This window comes from Micropterus dolomieu, linkage group LG10, assembly GCF_021292245.1.
Source record: "Micropterus dolomieu isolate WLL.071019.BEF.003 ecotype Adirondacks linkage group LG10, ASM2129224v1, whole genome shotgun sequence".
Lineage (NCBI taxonomy): Eukaryota > Metazoa > Chordata > Actinopteri > Centrarchiformes > Centrarchidae > Micropterus > Micropterus dolomieu.
In genome coordinates, this window is record NC_060159.1 from 1,288,197 (window position 1) to 1,305,859 (window position 17,663).

The following is a 17,663-nucleotide window of genomic DNA, read 5'->3' on the forward strand; positions in this document are numbered from 1 at the left end:
CCTCAAGGCACCCCTGAAGCCTGAACTTTCACTGCAAGTTTTAGTGATTTGACAAATTTGTTTGAGAATATGTCTAATACATCATGGTATCACCAGAAATGATAAGGACCTTAAGGCGACGGTTTATTACCTAATCTTTTGACCCTGACTAATAAGTGGGCCCTATATCAAATTGTCAATCAAATCACAACAATTTACTTCATTAAGTTCCAACACAGGAGTACTTCTTTCTGGGTAAATTATGATGACACTGCCATGTGTAGTCTGCTGTGTGTACTGCTCATAATGAGCACTTGAAGGAGACTGGGTGCACAAACAACACACAAAGAGCAGGAGCAACAGGGGGGCCCACAATCATTTTTTACCTCAGCCGTCTCTAATGGTTTAATCCAGCCGTGCAGACCTCCCACATCTTAAATGAAAGTGAATGAATTGAATGAAATGAATAATTTAAGGTGTACTTTATGTGCTTTTGTTTTGGATTTGAAAAGAAACTATCTAAATACCTGTTCTGCAGACTGTGTTCCCATAAGCAGGCGGTTTTGCATTTTAACTTTTACTTTTTTCTCCTGTTATGTTGGTACTCAGTGTAGTTGTGTTCATGTGGGGACTGGAAGGTCTATAGAAAAAACATTGTCTGACGTTTTCTTGCTTCATGCCCCGTTTGAAAACAGCCCACACGGAAGTGCTACTGAGGCCTGCGAGGGCCAACAGGAATTACGAAGTGGAGCATTGGGATGACGCATTCATGGGTCTCATCTGATAATCAGTGACATGGAATAATTCGCTGATGCTGTCAGCTCAAAATAGAAAAAGGAAATCTTCTGGCAAAACCACACACAGGACATTTCATCTGTGGCTGAACAAACACAAACCTCACTTCTTCTACCTCAATCTGTGGCCAAACCTTGTAATTTAGGGAACATACATGGCTATATCCCTAATCTGGACAGACCCTTTTACCACTGCTGTATTCTCGCAGTGCAGTTTAGCTCAGCTCAGAATGGATACTGGCTTTGGCTTCCTGTGACCCAGCAGCAGAGAGAGCTGAAACAAAGCCAAATCAGAGACCCATCCTGCTCCATAAGCAGCACTAGTCCGGGCTTTTTTCACAGCAGGTGTCTGGTGTTACGTCCACTGAGGCAACATGTCAGCAGAGGCTCAAGCATTGCTGAGTCTGGCACGTGTGGCATATGTGGCATATGGTGTGATTAAGAGTAGGGAGGACACTCTGTTAACAGCTGGAACTGGGCACGAATTAATATCCACCCTTCCAGGTAGCAGCTTTGCTGTGCCACTTGTTATGTAAGGCTGGAACCCTTACTGCTGCTCAGATTAACTGTACTACAGCAGTCAATGTGACTTTAGTACACAAATGACAGAAGGATGTGTTCATTTGTTTAGCTATTGATGAGAAGGCTAGTAGTATACTGCTAGTAGAATACAATGCTTTGATTTTTCTGGTAAGGACAGTCTCGTATCAGTGAACATTTTGGCTGGTTGGTGGTGCGAAAAAGTGCAAGCCATCATTATGATATCCCCTCAGGGGACCATGATTAGCTAAATCTTAGTTACCCACACTAGGCGTACATAGTTCAACAGCTGAGTATTCCTTGGAATTGAACTCATAGTGGACATGCAAGAGTTTTTGCCCAGTCATAACCTAGCAGTTAATGTTTTTTTAACTCGAAATCACAATTATGCCGTAAACTACAGAGCCCCCGAAGGGTCATGGTGAGAAAACTTTAGCATTCCCTCACAATCTGTTTTGCGTTACCTCCCAAATTTTTGCATTACTTCACAATAGTTCTTGTCCAATACATTTTGCATTCTCTCGCAATACTTTTGCATTACCTAAGGTAAGCAAGGTAATTCAAAACATATTGTGAGGGAACGCAAAAGTAGTCCTCAAAAATATTCTCTCCGTGACCCTTAAGGGGCTCCATACTAAACCTATGTGTTTTTGTTGCCTTTAATGTGAAATGAGTAAGATATTACCAGAAATGTTGTTTAAAACATTAAAAATAAACCTTATTAATAGAATGTGAAGAAGTAACAGTTTCGACGTTATGTTAAAGTGGTCAGAATATTGCTTTGCATAGATATCCGCTGAACTTTGCATGCTAACCAAATGTTGCTGATGCTGGAAGCTTCAACCTCCCGATCATCATTCCACATTCTCAGTGCAGGGTTGTTTGCCAGAGCCGATAAAACATTCACAGCCCAGCAGCAAAAACCCGGACTGGATTCTTTGACAGACTAGACTTACTGACTGACTGACTTGACTCCGTGAGTTAACAAACTCTTTTCTTTAGTAAAAAGGTTTTTTTTTTTTTTTTGCCTGACGAACTGAACCCGATTTACTTTTGCTTGCTATCAGGACTGGACTGAATTTATCTTTGTGTTTTATGAAATGAACTGCACCTAATTTGTGTTTTGAGATTGTTTGGATTGAGTGTGCAGAAAAACCAGAAGTGGAATTTTGAGTTGGTATGTGCTATATTTTGTGACTGTGCTTTTGTGTGAAATCTTTAAATACCCAAATATTTAGTTTTTTGCTAAGCTTTTGAGTTTGTGTTGTTCTTTTATTTAATGGTCATTCAGTGAGAGCTGTACATTCTTGCAAGATGTACATCCTTTGTGATGTTTGATTTAAATAACTTTAAAACAAACATCCATCCATCATCAACCGCTTATCCTGCATTCAGGGTCACAGGGGCTTCTCCAAAAGCTAATTGAAGTCAGGAGTCAGCCAACCTGGAGTCCAATCGAAAACTGAAAAACCTGTTTAAGCTCTCCGAAGCAGCAAGTCTGATCTATACATCTACTACTGCACTCTGGGATCTTCTTGTTCTTTGAGTCGTGGTTCCAAATCTGCACTATTATGTAACTTTAAAACAAAGCGAGATAGTCAATGGGCCTGATATAGTCTATATGTACATTACAGTTGTTGTTGTTACTCTGTGAAATATAGGAATGCAGACTCTAATCTATTTGATTTTTTTCTGCAGGTCCAGCTGTCCCTGTTGGAGTGGATGTTCAGGTGGAGAGCTTGGACAGCATATCAGAAGTAGACATGGTAAGTGGCTTGCATATGTTAAATGCTATACAATACACATAGTAAGATTATAGTAAAAATGCATTACAAGTAATGTAGTAGCTGCAATCTGACTGCAAAAAGAACTGAAATATGGTGCAAAAACTGAAAATATATATTGAAAATAGATTCTGTTTGGGCATCAAAATAGAAGATTGCTTTGATTATTCTGTCACTCGAAAATTTTAAATATAAAACTTGTCATTTCTTGTTGCCAGTAGGTGGCGCTTTGAGTGAATATTGGCATATGGATGTGTTCATAGAGGGACTATTATCATACATGTCAAAGAGGGATGAAATGGTATGAAAATTTCATATCACGATAATAGTGACCAAAATTATCAAGGTTATCAATATTATATCTTTATATATATATTTTTACTAATTGTAAAAATGTGCCAAAAAATATTAAAATGTACTGATACACACACTGAAACCATTTCAACAAGTTTTATATCGAAAACTATGAATACAATTGCCATTTTGTTTGCATAAAAAATACCATTTTTTTTTTTTGCAAATACCTTTTGTAAACAAATGAAAATCATCTAAGTGTGCATTATCAAGATTTTATATTATAGGCCTATAGGTAATACAATTATCCCGTGGACAATTACATGAAAAAAAATAAGTCTTCAGAAGACAAAAACTGACATGAATACAGAGGAGTCTGTAGCGTTTCTAGATATGCTGGTTGGTTGACTGAACTGCATAACGTGTTATCATGTGCAGTGGGCGAATATGCTGTGTTCCATTTACCTCTGAAGTCGGAGGTCGGAGCTGGGAATGACATCACACCCGAGTTGACGGCGTTCCAGTTAACAAGTCGGAAAACCTCGCTCGGCCAGCTGTTGGTTTACAAATAGCCAGGTTAGCTATTGATACGCCGGTTGATTTAAAAAAAACTGATTGTGCGGTATTTACTCACACTAAACACTGTAGCAACACGTCCACAGACATCTGTTGGACAGCACTTTGTGTACGAACATTTATATGAGTCACAAGTACACAGAAGTGCTAATAAACAGTATAAACGACTTTCACTGACTGTTGATACCCCGACAGCCATCTTGGATCACGAAGTCGGGGTAGTGCGGTTCTCGGAACTTAACGTTCCTTTGAAATTTTGACCTTTGAACTCGGAAATTCCGACTTCCCATGTCAACTGGAACGCACCGACATCGACTCTGCCGACACACGACGCACACAGCAGCAGAACAACGTGTAACATTGTCACAAGAGACGCTTCTGGGAGACGCTGGACAGTGTTTGCCGTGAGATTATAATAGCACGGTTAACCATACCCAGTTACCATGGTAATTAAAATGTGTATGGTAATAATAACCGTTGGCAATTTTACCATGGTTTATCGTTAAACCAGTAATGGTTTCATCCCTAATGTCAAATTTGGTATAGATATGAGCATATACACTGAAGCAATAACAACTTCCTGTTTCGCAGCTAATCATTGATTTTTGACGCCACGCCATGGACACATTTGTCGGTAAAGGGAATTGCTCCAGAAAGCTTTTCTGCTTGTCTGGACATGATACATGTACCACAGAAATTTCGTACACCTGCACTGCAAAAAATGGAGCTCTCAAGAACAAGGAAAAAAAGCATTAAAATGGGGGAAGTATTACTTAAAATGAGCACTATTATCTGCCAACGGAACAAGAATATTTCACTTGCTACTTAAGGCCAAAGAAACTTGAAACAAGTGAAAAAAACAAGTATATTTTGCCTTCAATTATGATAATTTATCTTACTAAGATTTTAGTTTTTGCAGTGTGGGTGGAACTTTGGCCAGGGACTGCTCTGTAGGGGCGCAGGCAAGCCATTTTTCCAACCTTTTTAAAATGTAAATGTGTGTGTGTGTGTGTCAAGGTCAGGTTTTGAGAAGCCATTTAGCCTTTGAAATCTGGTATTACGAAGTTGAACTAAAAGTAAATGTTACTTATTTTATTTAGTGTTTTACAGTGTAGGAGGAAATTCATCTCTGTCAGTTTGCAGCTGTGGAAGATGCTGACTTTACCAAATGAACTCCCACTGCCTCAACACATGGGGTAGAAGATCTCTTCAGATAAAGCAAGCAGGAACATTCATCATTAACAGCATGAGAATAGACACATGAGCACCACAGTGACACAGATGGTGGTAACAACTCTTTTGATTGGAAACACCAGTTCAGAGCCCCAATATAGTTTAAAGCAATCAGTTGTCAAATAATATAAATGTGTTCTGCCACTGACTTCAGAGGGAATCTGTACTTTGAAATGAATTCTTTTAGTTATAGTCATTTAGCAGTTTTTTTCAGTTGGATAATCAGAATCAGATTATGAAAACTCAGTGGTAGGAAATTGTTTATTTTACTCAAAGTCAGACTGAATGCACGTTGAGTAATGTAATTAAATCAGCCTTCTGTCCTGGAACCATAAATTGGTTCCAAAACTGTCGCCCTGATGTTATGTAAACTCCTGTTTGCAAGGACGACCAAGGATTACATATAATTTGGATTCCAGAGATGTGTATTTAATTGTTTTGGAATGGGGGGGGGGTTACTGATTCCAGATGCCGGCTGCTTTTAATGACATTATGTCATATCAAAAAGCTGCAAATGATCTTTTGCTGTTTCATTTAGTTAAAGGCAGGTTAGATAATATTAATATATTAATATAATTTAGCAAAAACAAGATTGTGAAGGTTAACATATCTTATATCTCATGAAAAGCACAAAACCAATAATGTATTCAGTTAGGCCTGGAATTTCATCATTTTAGGAGCAATCCAACTTGTTCTTTGTGGAGGCACAAAGACCAGATGCCGGGGCAGCAAGGCCATCAAGTAAAACAGTGATTTTAAGTGCATGGAAATTATGAATTTAGCTTTTTAATTTGTTAATGCTAAGTACTATCTTGTCAATTATCATATCCACTCATGCATAATGAGTTAAACTTTTCGAAAGTTGTACTGTAGCATGTCACCTTTTTTTAATAACCTGCCCCATCCAGGCTGTGATTGGTCGGTTCATGAACAGTGACATTGGTCGAGGGCATCAACTTTATGAAAAGTTGAACATGTTTCAACAAAAGGCACTCAATACAGCTTATCAATAGTGGGGCTGCACGATTAATCTTATTGCAGTTGCAATCACAATTTCATCCTGTGCAATTACATAACCGCAAAAAGGATTCGATTCAATTTAATTGAAATAAAAAAGTGTGCTGTGTGTGTGACTGCAGTCTGCTCACTATACCCGCCCACAACAGGCCGGTCGCTCTGTGACAGAGGTGTGTGGTGGGCAGCTGAAGCGGTAAGGCAGAAGAAAAAAGGGAGATGATAAAGAAGGTTTGGGTTTGGATAACTAGCTATTTAACGTTAGCTGTATCGGTGCCTTTGTTGTTCAACATTTCACAGAGCCGACGTGCTTGTCAGTCACTTTTCGTCAACCGGCCAATCACAGCCTGAATGGGGTGGGACATTAAAAATGGTTGACGTGCTACAGCAAACTTTACAATGTTAACCAATAGGATTATTGAGAAGTTAGTACTGAGCATTAACAAATTAGAAACCAATGTAGAGCCTTTTTCATGCACAAGGATTTAATTAATAAAAGCCGCCCACAGAAATGAAACCACTGCAACTGGTTTTAATAATCAACAAGTGGTAAATTAGTATACTATTATATGAACATTATAGTTTTTATTTAATGGTATAACATTATAAAACTCATTTATATTAGTTCTTCCGCTGTTTACAATGTGTCTGTTACATGAGCTTAAGTAACTCTCTCACCTCTGCTCATTCTTCTGGCTTCTGCTGCAAAACCTTGACCAACAGTTCAACTGATATTCAAACCCTTTCACACATAGTGGTCACTACAGTAGACAGCTATTCAACACCCGTTGACTTCTATATACATGGATTTTGATGGATTTTGTTCCACATCAGCCACCACAGTGGCAATAGTACATCATGTCATACACTGCACCTTCCAACATAAAGAGAAGCTGAAGAGTCAGGAGCAAGGTTCCAAATTTTTGCATTGCACTAAACAGTATTAGAATCTGTTTAAATATTTAGATTTCACATAATATATCTTTTAATTCATTGGTATGTTAAATACAGTGTCTTCAGTTGAAAACTCAAACGCACACTGTCCACCTGAGTGGACATGTGAAAAGTCCTTGAAAAATGTTAGTTTAAAAAAAAGTTCAATTTTTGTTTTTCATGCCTAAAGAGCAATAACAAAAACACAAATCCTGACTGAGGCTGTCATAATTCATGCATGAAAGGGTTTAAGGATCTTTGGGAGGATGTAGACTGACAAGTGTGCCAACAACGTGTCTTTCTTGCGTGTTTTTTGTATAATGGGCTGCTCAGGTGGCCCACAGAGCGATTTCTCCTGGTGCTCCTGATGATCTGTCCAAGGGACAAAGTAAATTTATTTAAGAAGAAATGCAGATTGTAGTTCCTTTATGCTACAAAGCAAATGCTAAGTACAGAAATTATATACAGAAATAAACTATTTAGCATGGAGCAGTGCTGAGGATGAATTAGAGTTTAAGAGTCTGACAGCTCGGGGGGAAAAGCTGCTCTGCAGTCTGGTGGTGCAGCAGCAGAAACTTCTATATCTCTTCCCAGAATGCAGCAGGGTGAACAGGCTGTGGCTGGGTGGGGACTGTCCTTTAGTGTCCTTTGGGCTCTGCAGATACCTCACCTCACCGATATCACTGATGCTCAGGAGATGGTTACCAATGATCTGAGCAGTTTTAATCACCCGCTGCAGAGCCCTCCGGTCCTGGGCCGTGCACATCCCATGTTAGTGATGTTTCCAGTCTATTTAACAAACATAGTTTAATTTTTATGAAATGAAAGTAATTTCCTAATGCCCAATGCATAATAAAGATCTAAACAATAATGAAGGAAATTATGTTACATTACATACAACATTATATGTCCAAGCGATCTTTATCATAAAAGTAATTGTACACTGTGTTGAGAAATGGAGCTGGAATGTGCTGATATTTCAGAATGTACAGGATACAGACAGTAAATCATTACACAAAACATCTCTCATTAGTAAACTTACAACACTACAGCTGTTACCTATTGGAGAGATTCAGACATGCATCTGAACTCATCTTATGCAACATCAAAGGTTCTTCTGTGGTTGTTGCCAAGAGTACAATGTGTTGCTGCAGACATTATTCGGAACAGATCTGGGTTTATGTAATGCCATGAGGAGAATGGGATAGAGGAGGATCTGCTGTGGCAGGAGGGAGTATTGCAGACGGAGGACCACTCCTGCCTGCATAGCAACGAGATGAGAAGACAAAGGTAATCTTGGACCTGGAAGCTGTGGACTATACTTAGTTAACATATGTTCAGCACTCCTCTTGACCATGTATGTTAAGTCATAAACAATCCCTATAATCCAGCGGCCACGGGCCACAGCAGTGTAATCCCAGTGGAATCAAATAAACCAGAGGCAGCAAGGAAGTAGAGTCCTTGTAGAGCCTTAATCCAGAGGCTGTTTCTGTTTCTGTCACCCCTCCCCCGCTCCCTCAGGACTTCACCATGACCCTGTATCTGAGGCACTACTGGAAGGACGAGAGGCTTGCCTTCCCAAGCTCCACCAACAAGAGCATGACCTTTGATGGGCGCCTGGTGAAGAAAATCTGGGTGCCTGATGTGTTCTTCGTGCACTCCAAGAGGTCTTTTATCCATGACACTACTACTGACAACATCATGCTGCGGGTCTTCCCTGACGGTCACGTCCTGTACAGCCTTAGGTGAGGGCAGGAAGCTGACAGATATCTGCCTTCATTGGGTTTTTGTGCACCAACAGCATCATGCATAGAGCACTGATGTTTACAGTGTGTTCTTAATTCCCCAGGGTTACAGTTACTGCAGCCTGCAACATGGATTTCAGTCGTTTCCCTTTGGACTCACAGACATGCACACTGGAGCTGGAGAGCTGTAAGTGTTCACGTGCCCTCACACTCCACTCTATTGCTAAGAAGAATGTGGAAATATTGTGCACCTAATTATTGAAGCATGTTGCCTCAAACAGCACCACACTGACTAAAAACACTGAGTTGTTATTTATTTCTATTTTATTACTATATACTGTTATTTGCCAGTAAGAAGTTAGCACCGCATCTGTCCTACTTTAATGGTATTATTCAACTTTTAAATTGCATTAAAAGTATTCAGCTTTATTTGAAAAATTGTTATAATGGAGTCAATTAGGAAATCCTTCAAATTCCCTTGCATTCAACCTCTTCCCACTAATTCATATATTCACGTACAAACTCTATTCAAATCTTAAAACGTTCACAATCCTTTTTATTATTAATTAAACTTTTTCATATCATTCATACTTTATACACAATTTAAGTTTTATGCAATTTTCAGTGCTTTTCTGAGTTTATAATGGAATGTTCAGTGGCATTGGAAATAAACAATTATTAATAAACATATTAATAAATATTTTTAAAATAATTTTGTCACCAAAATAAATTGAAACATGAAAATAAGGTTAGAAATTTATTTGTTTGACTATTATTCAAGACTGAGAATTTGCAGTATATCAGCCTCAGCCGAGATCCAGCTACTGCTGCTGACACTGAAACTAGTACAAATCTATACTTACATTCATGCTTTCTGTCCTTCAGATGCTTACACAGATGAAGACCTGATGTTGTATTGGAAAAGCGGTGATGAGTCCCTGAGCACAGATGACAGGATTTCGCTGTCTCAGTTCCTCATCCAGAAGTTTCACACTACCTCCAGACTGGCTTTCTACAGCAGCACAGGTAGACTGAATGGAGTTCATAGATATTTTCTAAAAGGCTGGTGGGTAATCACTAGCCAAAAATGGTGACTGCTCTTTATCTACTAAATTATCTAATCAACTAATCTTTTTTATTAGTACTGTGGGTTAAGCAGAACAGCATCAGTTAATTTCCTTCTGACCTTAGTTGAAAAAAAATGCAGCAACATGGATCATCACTACAGCTACCCAAAAGGAGTAAAGTCTGGGACTCACAGCGTGTGTCACAGCAACAAAACATCATAGGTGATCCCATTTATTAACCCCTCGATGCCTGAATTTATTTATTATTTATTTAAGGGGTTAAAAATGTTCTGAAAAACAGCTTACAAGAAAGGTTTTTTTCACAATAAGAAAACATGCAATGCACTGTAAATATAGAAGAAACAAATGTGGATTGTCCAAAAACAGTAACTGCTGATTACTGCGTTCCTTTATATTCTGAATTGTCATCTGCCCCCTAAATTTTGTGCTTCTCCAGAATGCAGGAAATTAATATTTTAGGGCTGACCCCCAATAGTTGAAGATTTGATGCTTTGATGGGCGGAGCCTGATTCGACTCAATCTCACAGTCGACGCTTCGCAGTGAAAAAAGAATCACGCCATTTTGGCGATATAGGGGTGCTCAACATCTGATTTTACATAGAACTACCAGTTTTCTCACAATAAGTTAATATACAGTCTATTACAATATATATTTCAATGTTTAATGCTGTAAATAAAAAGAATAAAACGTTCAATAAATGTGCATGAATAAATCCAAAATTGTAACCCTAATCCTGTTATTTCAAAAAAAGTTACAGTTATTGAGAAGCAGATGTCATAATTACAAAGGTTAAATTGAGTTGCACTTCCTCTCTAGATATGAAGTGAAACATTGATATTTGTATCATATATTGTACAATATTTATTGTCAATGAGTAGGCTACTAGCCAATCAGAGCACAGCAAGGCAGGACTTGCCGCACTCGCAGATAGCATCCTATCACAAGGACGCATGCAAGTGACGAGTACTAGCCAATCAGAGCACAGCAGGGCGGGACTTGACAAAAGTCTGGCAGGAAAAAACTCAACACTTAGGGAAAGAAACAAGAGCGAAGGAGACGAGTGACGAGACAACGCCACTGTGACAACTAGCTGTCGGGGAGAAGAGAAGAGAACCGCATTTTCAGTATTGATACTGTGGGAAATGAGAATTAAGTTTAAATTTTTTTAAATATTCAGAATTGATATGTATCAAAAAATCAATATTTTTGGACAACATATGTGCATATTCTTAAATAAATCCATGTTTAATCACTGTATAACCAAGCCAGGTTGGAGAGCACAGAGGGAATCAGTAGGGACCCTCAGTTCACTTTTTGCTTTGTTGCCTGCATACAAGTATCAGGCCTTGATTTTGTGGAGTTAGAAGTAATTGAATTGGCTGAGTTGAACCTCAATGAGGCAAGCCAAAGTTAAAACTGCATCAAATTGGTGTAGTTCACTTGCTTTGGTCTGAACCAAATACAATGTTTTTTTGTTTGATAAGCTTTCAAACTGCTCTTTTTGCAGGTAAACCAAAATTTGTAAACAAAACCACATTTGTGCCAAGGTCATGCATACATTGTACAGGAATTCTGGAGCGAGGATAAGCAGAAACTTTCGATTTACAAACCAAACTATATAATATCTGGAGAGAGAGCATGCTCTTATGTGTGCCTACCATGGCATGCTGACAGTGGCACTGTGCAGAAGACAGATCGGGTATGAAGTCCAAATCCATAGAGAGGTTATGTTCTGTCATCTCCTAGCTGGCCAAACCTTTCAACTCTTTTGAATGACACACTTGAAGCAGGACAGTACATGTCTTGCTACATTTTTTCTATTGTCTTTGGCTGGATCATCTACATACAGCACTGATCTAACGTTATTAAAAATAATTTTGATACATCAATCTGTTTTTTATAATTTTACATAAATGCTCATAAATCAAAATTGGCTTAAGCTTTTGGAACCTAACTTTGAGCGTCGGTTTGGATGCTCGGCCCTGGAATATTCTTCCACTAGGGGCCGCCACACGTGCAAAAGTTTATACCTTGTAATTCGCTGCATGGATTTGTACAAAATTCGGTTTCTATGATCTAGAGTCACTACTCGGTTAACATTGGCGTCGCCAGGTCATTTTTCCGGGGCTTTAACCCCCAATGTTTTGCCTGTAATGTAACTCAACAACAACATCAAAAATATTTTCCATATTATTATGCAATAATCTTTATGACACAGCCTGTCTCACAGGTTTACTCTCAATATTAGCCTACTGCTTCATTTAGAAGTTTGAAGGCCCCCCCCCCACCACCATTTCTCAGCATGCCTGCATTTAGAAAGAGAGAGAGTGCAGCTTTAGTTTTCTTCTAAGAGTAGCCTATAGTCCCAGATGGGCTCTGTGTCTGTCAGACGGTCTAAAGACGGTAGCCTACTACCGTAACAGAAGCGCAATAATGCAGGATAATGCACAGCTACCAAAATCCACACAGACATTCTCTAGTGTTTCTGAAGGTTTTCAAATCAGTCAAACTGTAATTTTGCATTTGCATTTTGCATTCAATAGCTTGCTGTAACTTGTACAGTATGCACATTTTCTCTTTTGCTCAATGTTGGAGGATCAAACATGTGATGTCAATGCCTCAACTTGTGAGAAGGTCAGCTACTCTACGGATGCAAAGTCTGACCAAGACAATAAGCTGTTCAGACCATAGTGAAGTGACCAAGTTTTCCTATTTTACTTGGATCCCGTGACACTTTCTTCAAATTTTTCTCTGCTAAAAAGTGTTTGTGCAGCTTAAACCTTAAAACTTTCAACACAAAATGTTGCAAGTAGGTTGAACATTTCAAGTAGTCCAGTAGAAATAATGACACACTCTGATCTCACGGTGATGCTGTAAAAATCAAGTTTGCGTTTCCATAATTATCTCAAAAAAGGGCTTGGCTTTGAATCCAAAGTCTTTCATCACTTTAATCTCTTACGTAATATGCATCTGGTCTTCTCCTCTGAAAATGTCAACGACTTGCTTGGACCCCAATCATTGCTGCTTAAATTTTACATAATGGACTCTGGAATTTATGTTTTACTTAATAAATCAGTTGAACTTTTCCAGCCGTATTTAGTGTGTGCTATTGGGTCCTAACACCTGCTGGCCTGCCTCAGCACACTGTCCTGTCTGACAGTAATATCTTCTGTATTTTTTGCAAAATAGAAAGTAGCCCTAATTCTTACCTACATTGTAGAAAACATTTTCAGTGACCAGTATCTGCTGCTTGAGTGACAATGTAACATTACTGTTAAAGCAGTTGCATTTATCCATCTATGGTACTGAATCCAAAATGCTTTCACACATAATTTCTCAGATGGTTTGGTTACATGATTATCCATTATGTGTAGTTTCTTATTTTTTCCCCGTTTTAAGTTAGCAAAGAGAACAATAGGTCAATTTCACTGCAGACATTTTGACATATCTCAGTAACAATGGCTGAATTTCATTTGGCTGCTTCAGGGTCCTGGTTTGCCTCACTGGAATATAATAGGGCCATCATTAATGTCATTAGAAACACCTTTTTATAACAAGACAAGTCCAAATGTCAGCTGTGAAAATAGTTTAGTTAAATCATAGGACAACAGGGCGGGACATCTGTTGCGCACTGATTTATTTGTTACATATTTTTGTTCTAATGATCATTTTCATAGTAGTCACAGCACTTATAGCCCCACCCCAGTATAATGGAGTAAATTATTTAACTGAATAATTACATTTGAAGTCAGTGGTGTATTTACAAAACATTACCTGGTTACGCTCACAACCCACAGTCTGAAGGACACTGATAACCATTATCAAAGATAGAAAATAGTGTTACTAAAGGTAGGAAACAGTAAAAGCTGTTGAAAATAATTGTTTGGCTTTGCCCAATGACGTTTTACACAGCAAAATGAGATTAACGCTGTATCCAGAGAAAGGTCTTCCTCTAAGAAGGAAAAGAAAGGAAAAACTCAAATACTACAATGCTGATGTGAAAAACATACCACTTGGCTAGTTTAATATATTTCATATATTTCTCTTACATTGTTATTATTTTCTACCTTGCTGTGTTCAGCGGTCATAGATTTTGTTTTCCAAAGCAGTTTTCTCTTTTCAGTTCAGCTGTTGGTTTGTTTGTTCATTGGTTTGGTTTTATGTGCCCCTTCCACCCTGTGCAGATTAGTTGTTAATTCTGTGTTTAATATAGCATTTTAGCACATAATTCCTCTGTTCTACCTCTGACAAATAAAACAATTTGCAAATATCCGCTGTATTTTACTTCCTCCCTGTCCCCAGGCTGGTATAACCGTCTGTACATCAACTTCACTCTGCGGCGTCACATCTTCTTTTTCCTGCTGCAGACCTACTTCCCTGCCACTCTGATGGTCATGCTGTCCTGGGTATCCTTCTGGATCGACCGCAGGGCAGTCCCTGCAAGAGTCTCATTAGGTAAGAAGACATATGCAACATAATGACCGTCCTGCATGTTCAAATTGTGTGTCCAAATCACATCACAGTGAACTAAGAGCACAACCCAGTTGCACAGGAGAATGGGGAATCCAACTGTGTGAAATTTACTCACTGGCTTCATCATCAGCCAGACAGAAACATGAATGAGCTGTGAATGTGCTTACCTAGCAACAACCAATCACTGATCCGCATTGCTTGTCTGGGGAACTTCTCCATCGTTTCTGTTCTTACAAATTTAACTCAACTATTTTCATTTTAGTTTTTCTCAAAATATACAGTTAAACAGTGCAGCAGTTTGCAAGACTGAGTTTATTTCAGTGTCTGCATCCTTGTACTTGACATACAGAGATAAAAATGGATTCTTCATGTTTCAGGTATAACCACAGTGCTCACCATGTCCACCATTATCACTGGAGTCAACGCCTCCATGCCCAGGGTTTCCTACATAAAGGCTGTGGATATTTACCTCTGGGTCAGTTTTGTCTTTGTCTTCCTGTCTGTGCTTGAATACGCTGCCGTCAACTACCTGACGACCGTGAGGGATGGTAAAGACCGCAAGCTCAGAGAAAAGATCAGGGAGCAGGTATGGTGACCTTTTTAGATATGGCATATGACTACAAATGATGCTTTCAACTTTGTATTCAATTTTCATTTCTTTCCTCTCTTCGGCCCAGTCTCAAACAATCCCCTGCACCTGTGGCATGTCCCACACCAGAACCATGATGCTGGACGGGACATACAGTGAGGCAGACGCCAACAGTCTGGCAGGGTACACAAGGGCCTCCATGGTGGCTGAGGATGCGTCAGAAAAACAGGAGCGGATGGTGGTGCATCTCTCTCTGGACAACGAGCCCACAGGGACTAAGAAGAAGGGCATCCGCGGCTTCCGTATCATCCAGAACACCCATGCCATCGACACCTACTCCCGCATGATCTTCCCTGGCGCCTACATCCTTTTTAACCTAATCTACTGGTGTGTGTACTGCTGAGTGTGTGTGGGTTTTAGCTTAACTCTAGCAGTAACAGAATAAACTGCGAAACCTTAACATTGACCTTAAAGAGAGAGATAGTTGTTTCCATTCTGCACATTCAGATGGAGCAACAGGTTTGGCTGGATGGCTTTAGAATATCAGAGGACATCTGTGTGTGAATATCCCCAACTCTGGTTCACATATCACCGCTCCACTGGACCACTTATAGAGCTTCTCCTTCTTAACATAATTATATCACACGCTCACACTTACCCGATCATACTCCAACAGCCTTGTGGGGCTGGTTGCACAAGGTTTGTTTTTAGACTAGTCTAATGCCAGTTGGACAGAAATCACAGTTGACTCTGCAACTCTGCCTAGGGACTACTATCAATATGCCCACCCCAAAACAGAGGTGACTGCCTACCAGAGTTCACAATGTTTTCAAGCTTTTGATTGTTTCTTCAAGCAGGGGAAATAGCTGTCAGTGAACACAACACCAGACCTACTTCATTTGATTTGCTAAAATAATTGAGATGCCAGTGGCAATTCACAGGTTTGGAACAAAGCTACATAAAATCTACACAACCCTGGACATCATGTCATAATATAAAGTTGGTTTTGGCTAATGTGTTAGCAATAAGTTGCCTATTTACACATCCAGTAGACTTAGATCAACATTAGCTTTCATTCAGTTTCTGGCGACATGACCTATGTTACTCAAAATGTTATCTCTCCTATTATCTCTGTTTTGGTCTCCACCAACTCCTGAGAACAAGATCTGGCCTTTAGCTGCTAAATTCTCCACTACATTCACCAGATTGCTAACCTATTCTCTCTGTTGTTTGGATCTTGGCATGGTTATAGAATGGTCATGGTTAATATAGAAAATATTGACTGGCAGAGCTTTCAGATTGTCAAGAAAGCATTGCACAATTGAATTTATTGTTGTCTATCTGAAACTGGACTGTTAGATCTGAGCCACAGTCAAATTTTTGTGCAACCAACCCTGCCTAGAATTCCCTAAATCACACTTTCTTCTCTAAAGCTCTCTATCTTAATGATCAAACTATCGTAAGAACAATTAATTTGGCTACTATTGCACATTGAGTCACATTAATAAATAAGTGAGCTAAATACCAGGCTTTCTTCCCTTAACAGTGTCAACATTTCAGTTAATGCCAACATACTGTTTGCATTAACCAGATTGAAGCAACCCATAAAGCCAGGGAACAGGATCTTACTACTTTATCGGTTTTACAGCACCATACACTACAGTTGCTGAGCAAAGTCTTTATCTAATTATGTAATTATGGGCTTTTTCATTCACTGTTTTTTTAATTTAATATTTATATATTTATTTTTAGTGCAGCAATAGATCCATGTGCCATAATTTGGCGATGACCCACGGAACAGAAACTGCTTGACACTTGCTGCAGACGTGCAATATTGTATCTTTCTAGTGAACATAGAAAGCTGTACCAGTGATGTAACCGACTTGACCGCCTTAAGTGAACATTTTTTATATACCAACATAGTTTAATGGCTGTATTGCCATTGTTTTCATTTGTTTCATGTACCATGACCATAGTTATATTGGGGTTGTCTAAGCTGTATTGCATCCCCTTTAGCATTTAACCTTCAGGAAAATAGCTTGATGAGTAAATAGTAAGTTAAAAGCTATTCCTAGGTTGGCCACTCATATGTCTGCAATTAAAATTTAAAAAAAATTAAAGTTAGATGAGAAAGTTGATATAAATTTCAAGTCATTAAGAACAGAGTTGGACCCAGGTGCTTTTTATTTCTTTATTCATGTATTGTTTTGACGGTGTTTATCATTTTGGAATGGACTCTTATATGGACTTATAACAACAAGTCAGATAGTTTCTCAGTGGAAAATACAAGATGACTAGCACACTTGAAGATCCATCAGCTTCCAAAACTACATCACTCTACCTTTGTCTTCAGAAAATGTTCAGAATGTAATGCTTTCAGGGCAAATTTTATAAATAAAGTCTTTCTATCACACATTTAATTGAGTCCTGATTTACAACTTTGAAGACTGAACATGTCTGACTACCATTCTGCAGAATTTGAGGCCACAATGCTGTCAAGCTCTTCAGTCTGGTTCTAATGATAGTAATGCATAAGAAACAGCTTTACTGAAAAAAGTCATAACTTCCAAGAATAATGTATCAGACACAGTCTTCCTGTGTGATGCACATGTGACTTTAA

At 38.9% G+C, this 17,663-nt stretch overlaps 1 protein-coding gene across 2 annotated transcripts in view; it reads left to right on the forward strand.

Annotated features, from left to right (window-relative positions):
* Positions 1–17,458, forward strand: part of LOC123978024 (gamma-aminobutyric acid receptor subunit rho-2-like) — a 31,483-nt gene extending 14,025 nt beyond the window's left edge. For both annotated transcript variants that reach the window (XM_046061124.1, XM_046061125.1), the window contains 7 exons: positions 3,012–3,079; positions 8,669–8,892; positions 8,997–9,079; positions 9,778–9,918; positions 14,284–14,436; positions 14,832–15,040; positions 15,132–17,458. In XM_046061124.1, coding sequence (XP_045917080.1) covers positions 3,012–3,079; positions 8,669–8,892; positions 8,997–9,079; positions 9,778–9,918; positions 14,284–14,436; positions 14,832–15,040; positions 15,132–15,446 — 1,193 coding nt within the window. In that variant the 3' untranslated portion in view covers positions 15,447–17,458. The remainder of the gene's footprint in view (positions 1–3,011; positions 3,080–8,668; positions 8,893–8,996; positions 9,080–9,777; positions 9,919–14,283; positions 14,437–14,831; positions 15,041–15,131) is intronic.
* The last annotated feature ends 205 nt before the right edge of the window (positions 17,459–17,663 follow it).